Source organism: Neophocaena asiaeorientalis, unplaced genomic scaffold (assembly GCF_003031525.2).
Source record: "Neophocaena asiaeorientalis asiaeorientalis breed wild unplaced genomic scaffold, Neophocaena_asiaeorientalis_V1.1 scaffold31, whole genome shotgun sequence".
Lineage (NCBI taxonomy): Eukaryota > Metazoa > Chordata > Mammalia > Artiodactyla > Phocoenidae > Neophocaena > Neophocaena asiaeorientalis.
Window position 1 is genome coordinate 1145169 of NW_020175320.1, and position 23232 is coordinate 1168400.

The window sequence follows — 23232 nt, forward strand, 5'->3', positions numbered from 1 at the left end:
GAGAGCTGGATCTTTCTCACGAGATGATAGGTAGAACCGTGCGAGCTAAGAATGAACTGGGTAAGCCCTGCTGACAGGAACAAGGGACATGGATGAGGCCAGAATGGTAGGTAGGACCTCCAATGCCAGGCTAGCACGTGGGGGACCAAGGGCCTTGGAGTCAGACATGTTCTCAAACCCTGGCAGTATCACTTAACCAGATGGGGGACCCTAGGCACGTTCCTCAACCCTTCTGATCCCAGTTCCCTTTTCTATAACATGGTTATTATGGACCATCATTATCGGTGAAAATAGATGAGCATGGAGCTGGTGCACAACAAGCATGAAGGGGGCAGCTGTTACTTGATTGATTCTGTGGGACAGTGGAGAGAGGTCACCCAAAGAAGGGGTCATCTTCTCAAAGACAGGGGTGGAGGAGGGATAAATTAGGAGGTTAAGATTAACATACACACACACTACTATATATAAAATAACCAACAAGGAGCTACTGTACTGCACAGGAAACTCTATCCAATATTTTGTAATAACTTATAAGGGAAAATAATCTGAAAAGAATAGATTTATATTATATTACCAACATATTATCAGTTATAGATATGTAACTGTGCTGTATACCTGAAACACAACATTGTAAATCAACTATACTTCAATAAATATATATATATATATAGATATATATACACACACATAGATAAAAAAGGAAATGCAAAGTAAGATCACAACGATTTATCACCGCACACCCATTAGAATGACCAAAATTTAAGAGACTGGCCATACCAAATACTGGCAAGGATGTAGAGGAACAGGGACTCTACACTACTGGTCAGGATATAAAATCATGCAACCACTGTGGAAAATACTTTGGCAGTTTCTTATAACATAAACCTAAACATACACTTACCATATGATCCAGCTATTCCACTCCTAGATATTTACCCAAGGGAAATGAAAGTATATTTCTGTACAAAGACAGGTACATGGATGGTCATAGCAACTTTATTTGTATTAAAAACAACCAAAAACCTGGAAACAACACAAATGTCCATCAATAGGTGATTGGATAAACTATGGCAAAGCCATACAAAGGAATACTACTCAGCAATACAAGGGAATGGACTACTGATCCGTGCTAGGAAATGAATGAAACTCAAAATAATCGCGTTAAGCAAAAAACGGCAGACAAAGAGAAGAGTCCATGCTGTATGAATCCGCTTATATAAAATTTTGGAAAATATAATGTATAGAGACAGAAAGCAGATCCACGGTCACCTGGAGATGGGTTAGCAGGTGGTGAGAAGGGCTATAAAGAAGGAACCCCCAAGGGGCAAGAGGAAATTTCTTTAGCATGATGGGGTTGTTCATTGTCTCCATCGTGATGATGGTTTGACTAGTGATATATTTGTCACGTTAAATGTGTGTGGTTTATTTTAGGTTGAATATACCTCAATATACTGTTAAAACAAAGTTTGGAGAATACTATTTGGAATTTTTCTACTAACCCAGTCTTCCTTAATGCATTTTATTGTTTTGTTTTTCTTATAAATATATGAGAAGCAAAAAAGTCCCAAATCAAAGCCTACAAATCTCCCCCTGCTTCACAAATATTGTGGGCTGCACTGATATCATCATTTTCTGTGTGTGCCACGGTGAGGGAAAATGACTCACTTTGAGGGTCATTCTTCCATCCTTGTGTTACAAGGGGCCAGGATGATGTAACTGCTTTTGAAGCACAAAGGGTGCAAAGCAGGGGCAGCCCAACCACAGGACTGAGAAAGGCCTCTCCATGGGTTCCGTGTGTTTTCAGGAGAGGTGAGTGGCTGAGGTTTCAAAAAAAAAAAAGAAGAGCTAAGTGTCCACAGCACTCAGCCTCCTGTGGGCACCAACCTGTGATCCCTGGTGCACAGAAGCAGCAGTGGGAGGTAGGGGGGTGTTGGTGAGTGGTGGTGAGAAGAGGGAGGACAAGGTGACCAGAAGTTTCCAGGTTCCAGGGTAATGTGACTTTGGATAAGCAGATTCAGTGCAGTCCCAACCCCTTCGGTGCCTCTGCCATCTTGCTGTCCCAAAGGCAGCTGCCACACCCTCTGAGCACAGAGAGAATCCTCAGAGAACAGCCAGAGCCAGAGTGCCACGAGGCCACCAGCCAGACACAGAGTTTGACCTGGCCTTGAATGCACTGGTCAAAATGGGGACCAGGCAGAGGCTCCAGCAGCAGCTGCAGTGGCCACCCCACGGGGACAGCTACAGTAACAGCCATCCCAGGTTTTGCACGCTTAGTACCATGTGTCCATACGAGGCAACAGAATCAGTAGAGCAGAGGGGCTGCATGCCAGGGAGATTCTACCCAGGCTCACATCATGGCTTTGTCACTTACCAGCCGTGTGCTTTGGGCAAGTTCACAATATGCCTCAGTCTCTCCATCAATAAAAGGGAGATAACAGGATTTACCACATACAGTTGTAAGGATTAAAGGAGTTAATATCTATGTTTAGACAAGTTTCTGAGACAGAGTGTGCTCAGTGATGTGCTTGCTATTGTTGCATTATTCTATCCTTTAAAAAAGAAAAAATCCCTCTTCTGCCCTTTCCTACACATCAGACAATGCAGGCTTGTACATATGGCCAACCAGGCATCCTACCTCTTGTGGGTGTGATGGGCAGTTCCTTTAACACTCTTAAATTGAATTCTTCGGGTTTGGGGCTCATGCTGTTTATTTCTATTGCCCTGGCTACTAAGAACCTCACAGCAAATCTAGAAGTCAACTCTTGGGGCAGGAAGGCTTGGGTGGACTGATCCACGCAGGTCCTGCCGTCTCCAGCAGGGGGCGACCAGCACCATCCTTTGCTAGGCAGTGAGCACCGTCCAGCCCCACCCCAGGCCCTGGAACAATGGGCTGTTTACAGTCCGATGCTTTCCAGGTGCTTTCATCCTGTCCCCGAGAGAGTTCCTGCTGATGTTGGGGGTAGGGCCTCCCTAGGCCTGCAGAGACAAACCTTCCCTTGCTGGTCAGGCCTCTGGAACCCCCAGGGGCTTTTGAGCCACATGTAGCCTCTAGAGGAGCAGGTGATAAGTTACCAATGACCCACCCACCTCCAAGTCTTCTGACCTCTGGCTCCTCCAACCTGAGTCATGTCCCCCCTGTGCTGACCCCTGACCCTCCCATCCCCAGCCCCTGTGCACTTCTGCCATGTCCTGCCCACACTCACCAGTTTTTACTAAATAAAGCACGTTTTGTTTGGTTAAAAAAAAAAAAGAGTCACTCCAGTTCTATAGCCCAAAGGTCGAGGGTGGATCTGTGGGCACTGCTCCTTCCCGGACCCCTGACTTTCCTAGTTCCCATCTACCCCACTTCCCGGAAGAGAAGACTCATGCCAGTGTGGCTTGGCCTCAGTTTCCCAGTCTGTAAAATAGGTTGTCATCTCTGCCTCTTTCCCTGAGGTTTCCAGCAAGTGAATTCCTGGCAGGAAGGATGGGCACAGGAGGCTCCAGGCCCAGTCCACAAACCAAAGGGTGAGAGAGACCATTCCAAGCTGGAAACAGGCAGCCTCGGTTGATCCTCCTGGGCCTCAGTGTCCCAAACTGTTCCAAATCTTGGTCTCAGGGTGGCTCCCCTTCAATCTTTGCACCAACAAGGGGTTTCCAAGCCCAACTTGAGGTCTTCCTCACTCTCGACCCAAACAGCACAAACAAAAAACCAGAAAAAAAAAAAAATCATGTCTTTATTGTCTGATTAATAAACTGGCTTGGAGGGGGAAGAGGAATGGGGGGAACAGCTAGCTTTGATTAGTCGGAAACTCCTGTTAACTGTGTACAAAATGAATGTTATAAAATCAGGTACAAAACAGAGTCAACAAAGCAGCAGCCCTGGGGTGGTCTCGAGGTACCCAGGAGGCTGAGAAATGGACCCAATGTGGCCTCAAGGTGAGGCTGAAGGACTGGGGCCTGGGGTCTGCACCCCACCCCTCTGCTCCTTCACCTCGGGGCACACATGCTCTCCTCCCTCCCTGATTACAAATCACTATAAAACTGCCCTCAAAGGGGCACAAACACCAAGGCCAAGGCACTACCAGAAATGAAATGGGTCTGGAGCCCAGTGCCAAGCTCCCCCTTCCCCAGCAGCCGGAGCCTGGAGGAGGGGTGCCCTGTTCCCCACGCCCAGCAGGGTGGGCACGCACAGAATTCCACAGCTGGGGAGGGGCTCCGCCCCCCAGACAGGCGGTGGCCTGGGAGCCCTGAGCAAACACAGCCATGGCTTTGGTCAGTGCCGAATGTGGAGAGAGGGGCCACAGTCCTATCTGGCCCCCACGACGTGGCCTGCGCAGAGATGTCCTGGCACGGTCCTTCTGGAGCTGCCGCCCCAGGCCACGGCCCTAATTGGGGTAGCACATGCAGCACCCCGTGCCTGCTGCCTCCACGCTGGGTTTGGTGCTGGGTCCCAGGAGCCCATCGGTGACAGAGTGCTCCGTGATGATGTCCTCCACCCGGGTGATGTACAGGAATGTCAGCAGCACCCCCAGGAACTGAGGAGAAGGGGCAGGGCGGGTGAGAGCCTGCTGGCCATCTGGGTGGCCCTCTCTGGCAGTCCCTAGCCCCCACTACCCCAATGGCCCCAGCCTGGGCCCTCCTCTGCACCTGCTGGGAAATCCCAGAGACCCTCCATTCTGTGACTCCTATTCCCCCCCCCCAGCTATGTCACTCACTTTCTAGGCCATTCACCCCCTCCTTCCAACCCTCCACCCCTCCCAGGGTGAGCCCAGGTGGCTGGTCCAAGAGCTCTCTTCACCCCAGCCCTTTGTGCCTACTCTGCACTCTGTAATCACCAAGCCACACATCATCTGAAGCCACAGCCTGCCCACACCATCCCCACCTCTAGCTCCCCTCCCTGGGTGGGGGGGGGGGGCGACCAGCACACCTGGGGGAGCAGGATGCCTAGCAGGAGGCCCGCCATGATGGTGTAGTTGTCCATGAACCAGATGAGCACGGCGTTGGTGCAGCCCCGCACGTAGATGACATTCTGCACGCTGAGGCGCTGCCGGGGAGGAGCCTGGCTGAGCACTCGCCTGGGAGCCCTGGTCCCAACTCTGCCACTCACCCCAGGTCCAGGCGAGTCCCTCAGCCTCTCTGGGCCTCAGTTTCTCGTATGCAATGTGATAAGAAGGTGGCTCTAGATCACTGGGTCTCAGCAGGCGGTACCATTCCCTAGAGAGCACTGCGGACATTGTGGTGGCACTTCTGGTTATCACTGCGATCGGGGCTGGGGGCTGAGGGACTGTAGAGCTCAGGGCAATCCTACTCCATGGACAACTTTCCAGACTACCTGCGTCTTAGATGTCCCCTGGGCATCTGGATGGGTGAAAACCCATCCATAATTATCTGAGCCCAAAGCCTAACTCCAGGGACATAAAAACCAAAGTGTTTTCTGCATGTTTTTACTATGCACTGAATTCTGTAGAAAGAATATTAGATAAAGTAAGGAATAATTATACTTTATTTCATTTGCAACTTTATCAAGAATTGTTCAGCATTTTCAAAAACCATGTCAATGGCAAAAATACGCCCATGGTAATGCAAGTTGTCCACACAACACCCCTCCCAAGTATCAGAAGCCCCTGGCAGTGTAAACACCCAACCACTTCACTTTTTCTGTCTAGTGCCTGAACATGTACGTGTTGAAATACGGTATATGGTTGTAAATTGTTTCATCTTATTTCTCCTTTTATCTCAAATCATTACATTACTTGTTTTGGAATTATGTGTGTAGGTAGGTTATATTATCTGTGAATTTCACTTTGGAATAATAAATAGGGCATTACCAAGTGTTTAATATAAAAACTGGCCATTGGGTTTGATGGCTGGAGAACCCCTGCTGGTCTGTGGCTCTGCATGTTAAATGTGTGTCAGAATCACCTCCTGGCACCACCCCAAGAATGCCCGTTTCTAAGAAGTTCCCAGGTCGGGGGCAAATGGGCAGCTCCAAGGGCAGAGGCAGGCTGGTGCTGAGCGCGGCCAGGCACAGGGACATGCTGGGGGCACTGGCAGGGGCACGGTGGCCTCGGTGGCCTCACACATTAGGTGCTCGGCACACCCTGGCAGCCAGCCTTTCCCAGCCTGGGAGGATTCTTCGCTCCCCGAGTCCTCCTGTTCTGGGTAGGGCAGAAAACCTGGGCAGTCCCTGGCTCCTTTTCACAGCCAGGAATGTTGGGAAATCTCAGCAGCCAGGAGCCTCACCCCTGGTAGCCCCTCTGATCACCCTGGAGATGGGACAGGAAGGGCAACCTTTCTGGAGGAAAGAGATTTCAAAGACATTACCTCCTTGTCAATCGTTCTGTAGCCGCACATGGTGTTGACAACTTCTGTCTGAAAGAGAAATGTGTATTAGCTAACACTTACATAGTGTTTACTCTAGAAGACATTTATTCCCCCTGACCCCCATTTTATAGTGCACAGAGAGTTGCACTGCCCAGTATGGATGGAGCTGAGATTCCCACCCCGGCAGCCTGGCTCAAGTCGGCATCTTAACCTCCCACCTCCAAGAAATGCACAGGGAGGACAGGTGGGAAGGCCAGGTCCGTGGCGCTTCGGTGGGAGGCCCACTGCTCCACCCGTGGCAGCCTAGGAACCCAGAGGAAAGGGCACTGCCCCAGGCTCCCTTACTGCAGCCGCCGCAGAGCCCAAGCTTTGCTGATATGGTTATGGGTTGTCTGAGGTCAGGGCTGGGCCGCTCCCACTACGCTGGCTCTTATGAAAGAAAATCCCAGACCACAGCCAGGGCCCTGGCCAGCTGGGGATTACCTGAGGGCAAAGCCAGGCCTCTGACCACACTTCCCTGCTCCTGCAGACAGCCACCCACCAGTGGAAGGACCGCCCAACCTCCTGCCTGGGAAGAGAGCTGCTCTCAGGGACTCCCAGTGGCTGACTAATCTAGGCGCAGGGGAAGCTGTGGTCAGCCCTAGACCCATCAAATCTCTTCCCAGCAGACCTATAACACAGGACTGGCAGGGGCACTTCCCATCACTGCCTGAGCCCTTGTATAGTTTCCTCTATTTTCTAGAAGGTGAGAGAAAGCTCGATGTCCCGGTCCCATCCCTTCACATCTAAGTGAAAGCTGCTGTGGGACCAGGGTGCCACAGGTTCCAGCAGTAATGCAGGACAGCGGAGTGGCCAGTATGGTCTCTGGCATCATGTTACCTGGTCCAGGTCCTGCTCTGCCACTTAGGAGCTCTGTGACCAACCTTAGGTGGGCTGCTGAGGGACTAGCACATGCAGGCACTCAATAAGGATTTGTTGAATGAATGAATAGCTTCCCTGGTCTGTTCCATAAAGCAATGGTGATCTAAGAATGTACTCCACGGAGCTGTTTTGAATATAAAGTGAGATAGACACATAAAGGGCTTATCCCAGGGCTGGGCACATGGCAGAACACAGACATGCTGGCTGGAGTGACTCTGGACACGATCCCAGCCCCTGGAAGGCAAGGAGGGCTGTCTACTCTCTTTCCAAAAGAGTGGGTTGAACCTCAGGCGTCATCTAGATCAGTCTAAATGTCAGGGCCTGATGTGTGGGCAAAATAACCTCTCCCAGTCTAGACTGTCCCCCAGGAGCCCTCAGACCCCAAAACACTGAGCATCCACTTCATGTCAGTCGGCATTTGTGGCCCCCCAGGCCAAGAACATGACCCCCAGGGAGAAGGTCAGGCCTGGGGAGCAAGTGCACGAGGGCATGATGGGAACAGGTGCTTCCTACCTCATTTGTTCATTCATTCAGTCATTACTGAACAAATACTGAGCACTCATTATGTACCATTCTCTGTTCTAGGTGTTGGGAATATAGACGAACAAAAAAAGGTCCTTGCCTTCATGGAACTTTTATTCTAGGGAGGGAGACAGACAATGAACATAATAAATAAGTAAACTATATGGTATGTAAGAAGGTGACAAGAATAAACTTACTCTTCACTGTGCTTCCAGCCCTGGAGGTGGAACCACAGCTCCTGCCCCTCAGGGAACAGACATGCGGCAGCAGAGGCCTCCCTAACCCTAGAGCCCAGAACTCTTCTCTAGGCCCCAGGGTGACTCACCTAGATATCTATGCAAACAGTAATTCTGGGTGGTTTTTTAATGAGATTAACATTTTTTGGTTTTGTTTCTGTTTTAATTAGTTTATTTAATCTATTTATTTTTGCCTGCGTTGGGTATTCATTGCTGCACGAGGGCTTTCTCTAGTTGCGGTGAGCGGGGGCTACTCTTCGTTGCGGTGCACGGGCTTCTCACTGCGGTGGCTTCTCTTGTTGTGGAGCATGGGCTTTAGGCGCTTGGGCTCCACTAGTTGTGGCGCACGGGCTCAGTAGTTGTGGCTCACGGGCTGTAGAGAGCAGGCTCAGCAGTTGTGGCGCACGGGCTTAGTTGCTCTGCGGCATGTGGGATCTTCGCGGACCAGGGCTCGAACCCATGTCCCCTGCACTGGTAGGCAGATTCTTAAACACTGCGCCACCAGGGAAGCCCCCAATGAAATTAACATTTAAGTCAGTAGCCTGAGTAAAGCAGATTGCCCTCCCTAACGTGGGCAGGCCTCATCCAATCAGTCGATGGCCTGAATAGAACAAAAGGGCAGCCCTTCCTCCCGAGTAAGGGAGAGTTCTTCCTGCCTGACTTCAAACATGAACTGAAACACTGGGTTTTCCTGGGCCTTGAGCCTGCCAGCCTTAAAACAGGAACTACATCATCAGCTCTCCTGGTTCTCAGGCCTGTGGACTCAGACTGGAACTAAACCATTGGCTCTCCCGGGGCTCTCGCTTGCCGACTCACCCTTCAGATCTTGGGACTTGCCTGCCTCCATAATTCTGTGAGTCAGTTTCCTATAATAAATCTCTTTACACACACACATCCTGTTGGTTCTGTTTCTCTGCTGAACAAGCCAGCAAGTCCCTTCCAGGTGGGACACTCCTCATGTAATGCCTGGTGCATGTGGAGGGTATGAAGACCTGTTCCCCTTGCCCCAATATGGGACAACTCTGAAGGATCATCCCAGGACATTCCTGGAGAGGCAGCTGAGGCCCCCATTGAGCCTGCATCATTGCTCAACCTCTCCCTCTGCCCAGCCCAGCTTCTGTCACCTCCCTTACAGGTGTCAATCCTGAGCACACCTCCTACTAAACCTCCTGCTCACTAACCAGCATGTCAGAGCCCACTTCCCAGACAGCCTTAGCTGTGACACCTGGACCACTGCACTAGCCCCTAACCAGACTCCCCACGTCACCTCTGCTCCCACAGCAGACAGGGTGGTCCTGGTAAAGCCTAAGTAAGATCTGCTACTCAGCTACTTAAAGCCCTGTCACTTGACTGCTTGTCACTCAAGGGAACCTAAGTGCTGACCACGGCCATCAGGGTACCCATGACCTCCCTGACTTTGTCTGCCACTCTCCTCCCCCACACTCACTCTGCTCCAGCCACACTGGTCTCTGCACTGTTTCTCAAACTCACCAGGGCAACTCCCACCTCAGGGCCTTTGCACTTGCTGTTCTCTCTGCCAGGAGTTCCCATCCTCAGATACACATGGCTCACTCCCTCACTTCCTTCAGGGTTTTACTGAGAACCTACCTTCTCAGTATCTAAAATTGCAATCCTCCACGCCCCTGCTTTATTTTTCTCCTTAGCATTTATCATCTTCTAGCATACTATCTCTTTTACTTATTTATTTTTCTTGTCAGTTCTACCCACTAGAAAGAATGTCAGCTCCATGCAGGCAAAAGTTCTCTGTGTGTTTTCTGTATCCTCAGAATGTAGAACCACATCTGGCAGGTCCTCAGTAAATACTCGTTGAATGAATGAATGAATACAAGTTGGGCTTCCACATCTCAACCTGGACCTTCAGGTGCCACTGCCTTGGGTGATGAAGTTCAGGGTCACCCCCCGTAGGCCTCCCTAAAAAACCCGGGCTCTTCCCCAGCACTCCCCTTGCACAGAAAGCTACCCTAAAATGGCAGCTACAATTTCCAAACAAACCTCCCCTCCTGGTCCAGCCTTTTTAGGGCTAATGCACTTGGCACTGGCTCCCTGACTCACTGGGTGAGGCCCCCACCCCTACCAGCAGCTGTGCGGTTTACAGAATCCGGAAGTGGGCACAGAATGGTGGAGCATCAGAAGAGAAATTTTCCATGACTCTTCAGGGTGTGAGTAATTGCAAAGCTCTCCACCTCATTCCAACCCAGAAACCATGCAGTTTTGGGACACATTAGTCAAACACAGGATTGACCAAGCCTCTCATTTATTAGCAGTGACAGCACAGGGCAGCCTCCCAAGGGGCCAAGGACGCAACAGAGCTGAGAGGATCCCACTGGGGAGAGGCGGAGGCTGACGGTTACATCACCAGACCCCTTCCAAATACCCTGTTGCTGATGGTGACCAGGACGTCAAGCCCAAAGTCCACCAGCAATGCCCACAGTGCAGGCCCTGCTCTGGTCCTCTGGCTACGGCTGTCAAGCCAGCCACCCTGCTAAGCCCCCCGGCCTGGACCCTCTCCTACTCCTTGCCTGGCTTGCACAGGAGTCCAGGGTGCAGCTCTGACAATGGCTGCCTGAATTTCATCCCAGCCCCATCAACCTTGGGCAAAGCACCTAACCTTTTGGTTCCTCAATTTTCTCATCTGTACAGTGTGTGAAATAACGGTACCTACCTCACAGGGTTGTTGAAAAGACTAAATGAGTTAATACAACTAAAGAACCTAGAAAAGGCCAGCACATGGTAAGTGCTCAGTAGATGTTAACGACCGCTACTAATAAGACAAGACTTCCCCGCCCCCGCTCCCAGATTCACCCCCTTTAGTAGCCCTCGAGGCTCAGGAAGCCTCGACAATGACCACCACCTCCTGCCTGCCGCACCCAACCATCTCCACCACCCATCCTGAAAGGTGAGAGAAGCGTTTGACCAGCCGGGAAGCCCCAGGAGCAGTGGGTACCGTGTTTCTGAAGCAGCAGGTGTAGGGCACCCCGCAGGCCAGGGGTCCGGGGGCATTGCAGTCATGGTACTGGTTTTTGCTCCAATCTCGGTAGTCTTCTCCGCCACAGCACTTAAACTGAGGGATGGAACAAGTGGGGAAGAGAGCTGCCATCACCGCCGGGGCCCCGGGCAGACGGCAGGGAGGGGCCCTGCCGAGGGATGGACGATGTGATTTATGATGGGGGTCACCCTGGTAGGGGGAGCTACAGGCAGCAAATGAGGCATCTGTTGTGGGGTCAGAGTTCGCCAAAAGCGGCATGGCTGCCCAACAGGTAGTGAGCACCCCGTCACCGGAGAGGCATGCAAGCCAAGGCTGGGTAGCCTTTTGGTGGGATAGCGGGGTGGTGACTAAACACTGGAGGGAACATCCTTCCTTGACAACCGGACTCCATCTTCACATCCCCAGGGCAGGCGCTCAACCCGAGGAGCTGGCCTTTAAGGTCCCGGAGAATAGGATTCTAGGGAAGCCCCACAACCCAGGGGTCCCTGAACCACACTGACCTTCTCCTCACCTGCCCCAGCTCTGCCTGTCCTGCCCTTAGCAAAGGGGCACACACCTCACACCCTGGCCTGGGCTCAGGACTGAAGCGATGGCACAGCTGGCATCATTTTCCCCTTAGCTTAGCCCCTCCCTGCATCTCCCCCTGTACAGATGCCAACGCCTGGGGGAAGCAGTTACTCCACTGAGATGCTGGTGTGTGCCGGGCATTATTCTGTGTGCCAGAGAGACAAGGGGCAGCCAAAGCACCACAGCCCTGCCCATATGGGACACATCTGCAGAGGGAGACAGAGAGGAATCAGCATTGTGAAAAGGACAGTGAGGTAGTGCTGGGTACCAGGGATACGGCAAACAGGGGAAGGAGTGGGGAGGTCGGGAAAGGCCTGAGGAGATGTCATTTAATCTGAAATAGGAACAACAGGAAAAAGCCGGTCAAGACATGCAAAGACCCCACGCAGAGACGAGGGGGTTATATTTCAGCAGCAGGTGTGCCTGGAGCAGAGCCAGCAAGAACGGAGGACATGAGGCCAGACCTTGAAAGCTCTGTCAGCCAGAACCAGCAGGGAGCTGGGATGGTATTCTGGGTGACGGAAAGTCACTGCAGGGTTTAACCAGGGGAGTGATATGATCCAAGGTCTTAGTAAAAACACAAAGCAGATACCCCTTCAGAGTCCCCATAGAGCCTTTTAGGTTATCAGTTTGAGGGATCTGGAAGTGCCTCTTTGGGGTACAGTGCAAAGCGCACTTGCTTTGCCATCAGACAGGCCAGAGTTCAAATGCTCACACTACCGGTAACTCCATGCTGTGTGACTTTGGGCAAGTCAGTGATCCTCTCTGGGCCTCAGATCCTCAACCATAAAGCAGGAAGAGCAACGTCAGCTTTGCACAGCTGAGCTGAGAATTACAAAGGGAAGCCATGCATGAGGCATTCAGCACCAAGCAGGGTGCCCAATGAGCATGAGTCATCCCGCCATTCCACCCTGGAAGAAATGAAAATTGCGAGCCAGCTGAAGGTTGGTTCCAATAAAAGCATTTTGCTCCACTTGATGGCCAGAGCTGGCAGGCACATCCCTGGCAAAGAAGGGCCTCCCAGAGGCTGCACCTGTTGTGACTACATGGAAGGCCTGAGCCAAGGGTGTGGCCACTACGGGTGGCCCTGGGTGTGGTGAGACGTTTGTCCCCACTGAGGGCTAGCATGGGAATCAGGCCAGCTGACGCCCCCAAGGTCACATCCAAAGAAGCACTGCCAGGGCTGAGCGGGCCCTCGGCCCTCAAACTCTGCTTGTCCTCACCTAGTAGGACATGAGGATGATGACCACTGCAGCTGACACTGACCTAGGTCTCATCATTTGCCTGGCACTGCTCTAACCACCTCTGAAACAGGTCGAGGCAATCTCACAACGACGCCAAGAGGAAGGGACCAAGTATCCCCTTGAGGCAGATGAGGAGGCTAAGGCGCAGGAGGACTAAGTGAGATTGATGTGTAGAAGCCCCTGAGGGCAGCAGCTTGCCCTGCAACTGCTATTATTATTACACCCACAGATTTGGGTGGACCTTGGGAAGAGGGATGACATCCCCAAAGGACAATTATCACATTCAAAGAAGTGTCATCGAGGAAAAGCAGAAGTCTTGTTCTGTTCCCCCATGCAGGGGGATATGGAATCGGGGAAGAGCTCTCTCCCCATCGGGGCTGTCCTTGACTTGGCAAGGCAGTGAGCTCCCCATCACTAAAGGGTCCTGGCAGGGGGAACTTTGAACTGGGTGGCTTGGAGGTCACTCCCACCTCAAAGAAGCAGGATCTTTACCCACTGGAGAGGGGCACCCTGAGGCACTGCCAGGTGGCTTGTAGCTACCCCTGACCTTGTTCTTTTTTTTTTTTTTCCAGGAGGGGAGGGCCCGTGTACCTGGAGAGGAACAGGTAGGGCAAGTATATTGTGGGGGAAGCACACGGGTAGAGAGCTGGTTGAGAAGGTCAGGCCCTGGCATCCCTACCCTTGGCAGCCATCCATGGCCCACTCTTGCCTCCCAACGTGGCCAGCCACCTGCTTTGGGAATGGATAAGCCATGTGACCCTCACCCCCACCCTCTTGAGCAGGGTCCCCAGTAGGGGACAAAGGGCATGGGAGGCAGATGTCTGACCCAAAGCGCCTGGCTCACCTCCTTCTGAACAAAGTCCATGATGTTTTTGAAGTCCAGATCGTCATAGTAGTTCTCGATTCCTCTTCGAATGTTGTCATTCAGAAAGTCGATGGTCTATTTAGACAGAGAAATTACAAAGGAAGAAGGGCACACATCCCCAGAGTCCCACCCGAGATTTCCCAAAAGTCGGGATTGAACCAGAGTGCCCACATGCCCAGGGGGCCCCTGTCCCTACCTGCACAAAGCACCCCTTCCACGCCCCCAGTGCCCATCGGATGCAGGAATGGTGCACCTCATTCCTTTACAGATCAAACAACCCATCCAGGCCAGGGCTGGGACTCAGCTGCTCAGGTTCCTGGCCTGGCGCTCCTTCTACTGCCAAAGACAGGCCTGTGCTGGAACCTTCCCTTTGCCCTCCAGGCCTTCTCTCCACTCTTCTCTCCTATCCAAGCCCTTGTTCTACAGATAAGGAGGCCCAGAGAGGGAGCTTGATTCTCCCCAGATCACCGAGCAGGTCTCAGCTCTGGTTAGGGGCCTGGCCAGGTCTCCTGACTCTCCTCCGGGCCTCTCTCTGTCACTGCAGGGAGATGACAGGGCCCACCTCCCTCTCGGGCTGGGACAATCCCCACCGGGAAGGGTGCTGGCAGGCCGCCCTCTCCCAGTCACACTGGGCCTTCTGGATCAACAGCCCGGCTGTTGTACTGGGATCCAGGAGCACAAAAGGCCCCACAGCAGGAAGGGATGGGGCGGGAGCGTGGGCAGCCCAGCTCCACACTGGCAGCGACAATCGGGGCTTTCAGAGCAGGAAGGCCCGTGTCTCATCAGAGATTGTGCTGGCACAAAGCGTGCATTCTCAGCTCTGGAGCCGGACGATTCCCGGGGGAGGTGCCCTCAGGGTACATGGGGACAGCAGGGCCCTGGGTTCCAGGCCCCAGCCTGGGACTGCAGGCCCCATCACAGCTACTCCTCCTCTCTGGGCCTCAGTTTCCCACTTGTGAACCAACCCTGCAGGCCTATGCTTAAGACACCTCCGAGCTCTGAAGATCAAAGACTAGGTTGCGAGGGGCTGTCAGGCCTCATGGTCAAGAACACTCCCTGCAGCCATGCAGGCCTCAGGCACTTCATTTAACTTCCGGGCCTCCATTTCTCCCTCTACGGGGGAGAATCCTCTGCCCGGGAGGGGTTGGAGATTCAAATAAACTAAATCTACAAAAGCACTTAGCAGGATGCCAGGCACATAGTAAGCCCTGCTGTTATTATGATAGGTCTTTCTTTTTCCAGGAGACAGATACCCTATGGTATCACTTCATACCCATTACGTCATCAGTGGAAAATGGCTAATCCCAGAAGAAATTAAGGCCGTAAGTCTTGTCCAAGAGCTGGGCCCTAGCCTGGGACCCCTCACAAACACCCTGCAGCCCAAAGAGGTGATGTGACGTGTCCAAGGTCACCCTGCTGATCACTGGCAGAGAGATGCTGGAACCAAAGCGTCAAACTCCCGGCCTGATACACTTTAAGAAGCCAAGATAAGTATATGTATAACTGATTCACTTTGCTTTATACCAGAAACTAACACAACATTGTAAATCAACTATATACTCCAATAAAAATTAAAAACAAAAACTCTGCGTGGGGATAGGTTATCCAAGGTAACTCCTCTGTAAAATGAGAAACAATATTAACAATCTTAGACTCATAAAAGATCATGTGTTACCAATGATTAAAGCTAATATGGAAAACAGGAAAAAAAGAAGCCAAGATAAGAACCCAAGGTTCAGATTGGGGCCATCTCCCCAAACCATCTCCAGTATCAAAAAGAGAGGAATGAAGGATGTGACAGCCATCTCCTTCCTGAAATTTAGACACTGCTCAAAGCCAAGATGACAAAGGAGACTGGCTCAGGGAAACCTATCTCTGTGGCCAGAAGGAAAACCCTCTGCTGATGAAAATCAGCCGCTCAGGAGCAGACCTGGGAGCTGCAGGCCTCGGGAGGCACAGGGCCAGCCCCCTTCCCGTGTGAGAGGCTCTTGCAGTCACCAGCCCTCAGCCCTGCCCAGGTCTGGCACTGGATCCCACCCAAGGCAGGGGCTCAGTGGAAGAGCTGCTTGCCGGCCACTCGACCTGGGCAGAGCAGGAGGCTGCCTGGCCTCAGGCCACCCTTCCCAGAGGCTCCCAGGTCCTGCAGCCTTTCCGACCTTGGGTACCTGCTCCTCTGGGTGATGAAGGGACAGGCCAGCCAGCTGGAGCATGGTTGGGGGTGTCGAAGAAAACAGGATACCAGGCAGGATCAGTCTGTCACCCAGGGTAGGGCAAGGGAATGAGCTCACAGCGTTAAATGGCATGGTGTAAGGGGCCCTTGGCTGAACTGAGGTGCAGGGGCTGATGTCCAAGGTCAGGGACATGTCTAGGGCCACACTCATGGGAGGCAGGGTGGCTTCCTTCCAATCTCAAGGCACTGCGGACCGTCCTGGTCCACCTACCCCAGCCCATCGGCTCACCCCTCAGCCCTCCCACTGGGTCACATGCTGTTAGGAAACAGGGTGGGATGAGGGCAGGAGGCCCAGGGCAGGGAGGAAGACAGGCGGCAGAGGGGACGCTCAGTGGCCCAAAGGGGAAAGGCTCTCCCTCCCTCTTTGGTGAGCAGCCCTGACCTCCCTCCCCAAACCAGCTCAGTCTCTGAGCATCTTCCAAAGGCACGGACTCCAAAAGAGCCCTCTTTGTGCAAATCAGGCCTTCCACCTGGTTAGCTGAACCGGGACCCCGTGGGGAAGGGAGGCCCCGCTGGCGGCCTCTCGGGATGGACAGGAGGAACAGATGGTCCCAGGCTCCACAGGCGGCAGCTGCCCCCGTTCCCATCAGAGAGCTCTTTGGGTATAAAAATTAAAAACAAAAACTCTGCGTGGGGATAGGTTATCCAAGGTAACTCCTCTGTAAAATGAGAAACAATATTAACAATCTTAGACTCATAAAAGATCATGTGTTACCAATGATTAAAGCTAATATGGAAAACAGGAAAAAAAGAAGCCAAGATAAGAACCCAAGGTTCAGATTGGGGCCATCTCCCCAAACCATCTCCAGTATCAAAAAGAGAGGAATGAAGGATGTGACAGCCATCTCCTTCCTGAAATTTAGACACTGCTCAAAGCCAAGATGACAAAGGAGACTGGCTCAGGGAAACCTATCTCTGTGGCCAGAAGGAAAACCCTCTGCTGATGAAAATCAGCCGCTCAGGAGCAGACCTGGGAGCTGCAGGCCTCGGGAGGCACAGGGCCAGCCCCCTTCCCGTGTGAGAGGCTCTTGCAGTCACCAGCCCTCAGCCCTGCCCAGGTCTGGCACTGGATCCCACCCAAGGCAGGGGCTCAGTGGAAGAGCTGCTTGCCGGCCACTCGACCTGGGCAGAGCAGGAGGCTGCCTGGCCTCAGGCCACCCTTCCCAGAGGCTCCCAGGTCCTGCAGCCTTTCCGACCTTGGGTACCTGCTCCTCTGGGTGATGAAGGGACAGGCCAGCCAGCTGGAGCATGGTTGGGGGTGTCGAAGAAAACAGGATACCAGGCAGGATCAGTCTGTCACCCAGGGTAGGGCAAGGGAATGAGCTCACAGCGTTAAATGGCATGGTGTAAGGGGCCCTTGGCTGAACTGAGGTGCAGGGGCTGATGTCCAAGGTCAGGGACATGTCTAGGGCCACACTCATGGGAGGCAGGGTGGCTTCCTTCCAATCTCAAGGCACTGCGGACCGTCCTGGTCCACCTACCCCAGCCCATCGGCTCACCCCTCAGCCCTCCCACTGGGTCACATGCTGTTAGGAAACAGGGTGGGATGAGGGCAGGAGGCCCAGGGCAGGGAGGAAGACAGGCGGCAGAGGGGACGCTCAGTGGCCCAAAGGGGAAAGGCTCTCCCTCCCTCTTTGGTGAGCAGCCCTGACCTCCCTCCCCAAACCAGCTCAGTCTCTGAGCATCTTCCAAAGGCACGGACTCCAAAAGAGCCCTCTTTGTGCAAATCAGGCCTTCCACCTGGTTAGCTGAACCGGGACCCCGTGGGGAAGGGAGGCCCCGCTGGCGGCCTCTCGGGATGGACAGGAGGAACAGATGGTCCCAGGCTCCACAGGCGGCAGCTGCCCCCGTTCCCATCAGAGAGCTCTTTGGGTCGTGCTGGTTCTTGCACGTGTGCACTGCCTTTGGCACCGTGCGTGTGCGCGTGCGCGCCCCTGCCAGAGACGTGTGTAGAATGCTTGGGTGGTTCCTGTGGGGGTGGAGGGCATACAGGTCATTCATTAACTCTAATTAAGTGTAAAGCATGGTGCTATATCCCACAACGTCCTGAGGGACTCGGGGAGCCGCTGAGAGGACGCGCCCTGTGGGAGCGTGGAAGGGAAAAGAGAATTCTGGCTTCCTCTGCTGCGTCCAGAGGCCAAATACACACAGTGCCAGCCCCACCCCGCTCTAAACCAGGTCACACAGCAGGGGCAGCTCCAATGAGGACTAGAAAACCACCTTTCACAAATGGCTGGCATGGCCTCAGAGGCACGTGGCCCGGGCTAAATTAAGCAAAGAGTAAGCAAGCATCAAAGGCCATGGGATTTTCAGAGCACATTGTTCAAGCTACCAGACTCAAGCTACAAAGAACTGCCCTTTCTAGTTCTTTCTTTCAATCTAGTTTTAAAGATATCTGAAGCCTCTGCATCACTGCTCTCAGTGGAGGCACTTGGAGAGTTTTTAAATGAATGAGGAGAATAGCGAAGGGATGTCAGATTTCTTCTGGAGGTCATGAAAATGTTCTAAAATCGACAGTGGTGATGGTTGCACATATCTGAATGTACACTTTAAATGAGTGAATTGTATGGCATGTGAATTAAATATCAATAAAGCTTTTTTTTTTTTAGCCTAAATAAATGAGGAACTGGAGGGGTGGGGGGCATGGGGCAGCAGCTCCCCCAGGACGGCAGGGGTGGAAGGGCTGGCTGGCAGCCGGAGCCTCCCACCAGGCCTCTGGGGACGCAGCTGTCCTAGTTTCCTACAGGCTGCCAGCCGGCTTCCATCGCTTCATGTCCGCTTCTGAGGCCCATGCTGGGGAGGCCCAATAGCTGGCAGCTCAGCTCTCATAATGCAGAGGCGGGTGCTCAGCCTAGGACTTCCTTCCTCCCTTAGTGCCTGGGCTGAGCCAGCATCTCTGGGCTCCCCACAGTACCCCCAGAAGGTGGGGATTCATCCTCGTTGCCTCCAGACCCCAGCCTCTGCTCCAGCCCTGAGATGGGCCCCATCAGACAACCAAGGGTTGAGAGGAACCCAGGGAGTGAGAAGCAAAGAGGTGCAAACTCTGCAAGGTTCTCTGGAATACCGGGCTGGAGGTCACAGGATTAATCCCCGTGGTGGGGGAGGGTTATGCTTTGGTCTCCCAGGTGTTTGGGGCTCTAGCTCTCACTCCCACAGTGGGAGGCACCAGCTATGGGAATCTGTCCACAACAGTGCAGAACTTTCTCTACTTTCTTCTGGGTGGGAAGGATATATATGCTCAGGTGCTCAGCCAAGCAGGCCATGCTGTCTCCTTTCTCCCTGCCCTCACCTCATGGTCACACCCAGAGCCCGCTAGTGGCAGTGCCATGATAAACAGGCTGGGTGCTGCCCATCATCCCATGGCCTGGTGTTAGGTGTGACCACAGCACCCTCTGATCAAGGCCAGGGAAGTGGTCGCTCCCCTGACTGTTCTGGTGGTAGAGGGAAGGAGGTCGGGGATGGGTAAAGACGTACCAGCTACAGCCCAGTGCCCTCTGGGTGTCCCTGCTCAGCCCTGCCTCGCTGGGAACACACGGTCAGGAGCTGCCCACCTCCAAAACCCCCGACACCCTCCAGAGAGGCTCGGGACAAGCTGTGGTGATGGCAGGTCAAGAGCGGTGAGACCCAGACAACTGTGGAGGTCGTTCAGGTTCTCTGCCCCCCACTGGGTTCAAGGTGCTGCACTTCTGCTTCTAATGCCCGGGCCCTTGGGGCCAACAGCTCTGCACCCAGCTCTCCAACGCACGGCCACTCGACCCTGCACAAGCAGAAAAGCTGCTTCAGTCCAACTACTGGGTCATGCCTGGCAGCAGGGGCAGTGGTTAATGGAGTTTCTTCCTTACACTCAGGAGTCTGTTTACCTTTCTCTGCCTGGCGGTGGCCGTGGTCTGTGCACCTTCCTGAGAACCCTGTGTGAAGTTATTAGCCTGATGACTTGTCCTCATTTGTCACCACAAGTGCATTCTTAGAGTTAAGAGGTAGCCTGCAGAGTTGGAGACTGAACTTATTACATTGTGATTCAGAGAAATCTGTCTTCTCCTCTTGGTGAAAAAAAACTGGAGTTGGGAACTCACCTTCTCCTGGAACCTGACCTTGACTGTGCCTCACCTCTTCCTCCATCGTACGCTGCCCCTTTCTGCCACCATCAACAGCCAGGCTGCTCCTTCCCTATCCTCGCCATTGGCCCATTTCTTGTTTTACAAAATCGCATGGCATTACAGTTGGCAGGGACATCATTTTTCTTTATATGGTATTTTCCCCTTGATTATAAAAAAAGAAAAAGAAAATTTGGGAGCTAGGGAAAAAAAGAGTCCCATCCCTCAGAGGAGATATGAATTAATATGTTAATATTTCTATTTCCTTCCAGATTTTTCCAGGCCTATTTTCTTCATTGTGGAGATCTTACTGCACTTAGTTTTGTATCTCATTTTTAAATTTTTTGAATTATGTATCATGGGCATATGACAGCACAGCCCATCATGAGCCTCCAAAGAGCTGAGAGCCCTGAAGGTGAAGGTCCTTCCTGGGTTGCACACTGAGACCTTCCCCTGACAGGGCCCCATGAAGGGGACGACCCACCCAAGGGGAAGGAACACACTTCACCCCGTGGTGCCCTCAGGGTTTGGGGATAATGGAAACTCTCACCCCTGACCTCAGGCCCACGGCATCCTCAGCTGTAAGAGCTAAGGGTCCCTGGAGGTTTCGTCTTAGTTCTCTCCCTGGAAGAGAGAGGTGTCACAGTCCCTGTTGACCTACCCGGCACTGGAAAATAAGTCAACCGCCTTTGTGAAAGCACCTGGGAAACCAGAACTGCTCTTCACTTAGGGGATTGTTTATTAAACCACTGATGCTGCTAACCCTGGCCTGGACCTGGGCTTTAGTCAGTAAAGCACTCATAACTCTGGAAAGCTGTGGGCTGGCCAGGAGCCCTGCTGACTGCACAAAAATGCATCCCCATTCGCAAATGGAATAAACATCTCTCTCCCCTCAGGGCTGCTGAAAAATGAACCAATACCCTGGAACTGCCAGCCCAGAGCAGATGGTCTGAAAAGCAGAAAAGAGAAAAAGGGAGGAACAGGTAGCAAAACTAGATTGGGAAGACAACCAGTGGGACAAGGCAATCTACAGATTCAATGCGATCCCCTATCAAAATTCAGATGGCATCTTTCACAGAAATAGAAAAAAAAATCCTCAAATTCATATGGAACCACAATAAACCCCAATAGCCAAAGCAATCTTGGGCAAGAAGAACAAAGCTGGAGGCATCACTCTTCATGATTTCAATATTGCAAAGCTATAGGTACCAAAACAGTATGGTGTTGACATAAAAATAGACACATAGGTCAATGGAACAGAATAGAGAGTCTGGAAATACACCCACACATATATGGTCAACTGATTTCCAGCAAAGATGCCAAGAATATACAACAGGGAAAGGACAATCTCTTAATAAATGGTGTTGAGAAAACTGGAAATCCACGTGCTAAAGAATGAAATTAGACCCTTAGCTTATACCATAGACAAAAATCAACTCAAGACGAATGAAAGACTTAAATATAAGATCTGAAATTGTAGAACTAACTCCTAGAAGAAAATATAGGGAAAAACTCCTTGACATTGGTCTTAGTGATTTTTTGGATCTGACATCAAACATTATAGGCAATGTCGCCTATAGCAAAAATAAATAAGTGGGACTACATCAAACAAAAAAGTTTCTTCACGGCAAAATAATCAAAAAAGTAAAAAGGCAAACTATGAAAATATCTGTAAACCATATATCTGATAAGAGGTTAATATCCAAAATATACAAGGAACCCTTACAACTGAATAGCAAAAAAAACAAATACAGTTGACCCTTGAACACTGTAGGGATTAGGGATGCCAACACCCAACACAGTTGAAAATCTGCATACTGCTATTTCTGCCTCAAAAGCAAAGGAAATGATAAATAACTCACCCAAGGGCAGGAAGCTAAAACAGCTTAAATAGAGTCAGGACTCAAACGCTAGTTCTTTTGACTCCACATACTGTAATCTCTAACCGAACATAAACTTTTCCTCACACTTAGTTATTTAAGGATCTGTAAAATGAAATACAGGTACTATATTTATTGAAAAAACTCTGTGTATAAGTGGACATACACATTTCAAACCCATGTTGTTCAAGGGTCAACTGTAATCTGAGTAAAAAACAGGCAGAGAACCTGAATAGATATTTTTCCAGAGAAGACATACAAATGGCCAACAGGTATATGAAAAGATGCTCAACATCACTAAACATCAGGGAAACGCAAACTGAAACCACAGTGAGATATTATCTCACTCCTGGTGGAATGTCTATTATCAAAAAACGAGAGACAAATGTTGGTGAGGAGAAAAGGGAGCCTTTGTACACTGTTGATGGGAGTGTAAATTGGTACAATCATTATGGAAAACAGTATGATGATTCCTCAAAAAATTAAAAATAGAACTACCATACGTGGTACAATCCCACTTGCGGGTATATATCCAAAGGAAATGAAATTACTATCTCAAAGAGTTATCTGCCAGGAAAAGAACTCCCATGTTCATTGCAGTATGATTCACAATTGCCAAGATATGGAAACAACGTGTCTGTTGCCAGATGAATGGATAAAGATGTGAGATATATACATATAGAGAGAGAGATACAGATACGTAGATATATAGATATACATATATTCTCCATTGTGTGTGTGTGTATATATATATGTATATATATATACAATGTATATATAATGGAATATCATTCAGCCATAAAAAAGAAGGAAAACCTGCCACTTGTGACAACATGGGTGAACCTCGAGGGGGTTATACTAGGTGAAATAAGTCAGACAGAGAAAGACAAACACCATATGGAGTCACTTATATGTGGAGTCTAAAAAAAAAAAGACAAAAAAACCCCTCAAACTCATAGAACCAGCGAGTAGAAAAGTGGTTGCCAGAGGATAGGAGGCGGGTGAAATATGGAGATGTTGGTCAATGGTACAAACTTCCAGTTATAAGATGAATAAGCTCTGAGGATCTAATGTACAGCATACTGACTATAGTTAATAATACTGTATTATACATTTGAAATTTGCTAAGGGAACAGATCTTAAGTATTCTCATCAAAAAAAAAGTTAACTATTTGAGGTGATGGATGTATTAATTAACTTGATTGTGGTAATCCTTTCACAATGTATACGTATCTCAAATCATCACACTGTACAGTCTAAATATATCACAATTTTATTTGTCAATTATTCCCCATAAAGCTAGGGCAGGGGAGAAAAAAAGAACTGAAAAAAAGATTGGAAAGCATCCCTGAGCTGCCTC

At 51.1% G+C, this 23232-nt stretch overlaps 1 protein-coding gene across 2 annotated transcripts in view; it reads right to left on the reverse strand.

The window, feature by feature from the left end:
* Positions 1-3695: 3695 nt before the first annotated feature.
* Positions 3696-23232, reverse strand: part of TSPAN15 (tetraspanin 15) — a 50056-nt gene continuing 30519 nt past the window's right edge. For both annotated transcript variants that reach the window (XM_024765502.1, XM_024765501.1), the window contains 5 exons: positions 13648-13743; positions 10951-11067; positions 6307-6354; positions 4910-5026; positions 3696-4517 (listed from right to left, as the gene is read on the reverse strand). In XM_024765502.1, the coding sequence (XP_024621270.1) occupies positions 4368-4517; positions 4910-5026; positions 6307-6354; positions 10951-11067; positions 13648-13743 (528 nt within the window). In that variant the 3' untranslated portion in view covers positions 3696-4367. The remainder of the gene's footprint in view (positions 4518-4909; positions 5027-6306; positions 6355-10950; positions 11068-13647; positions 13744-23232) is intronic.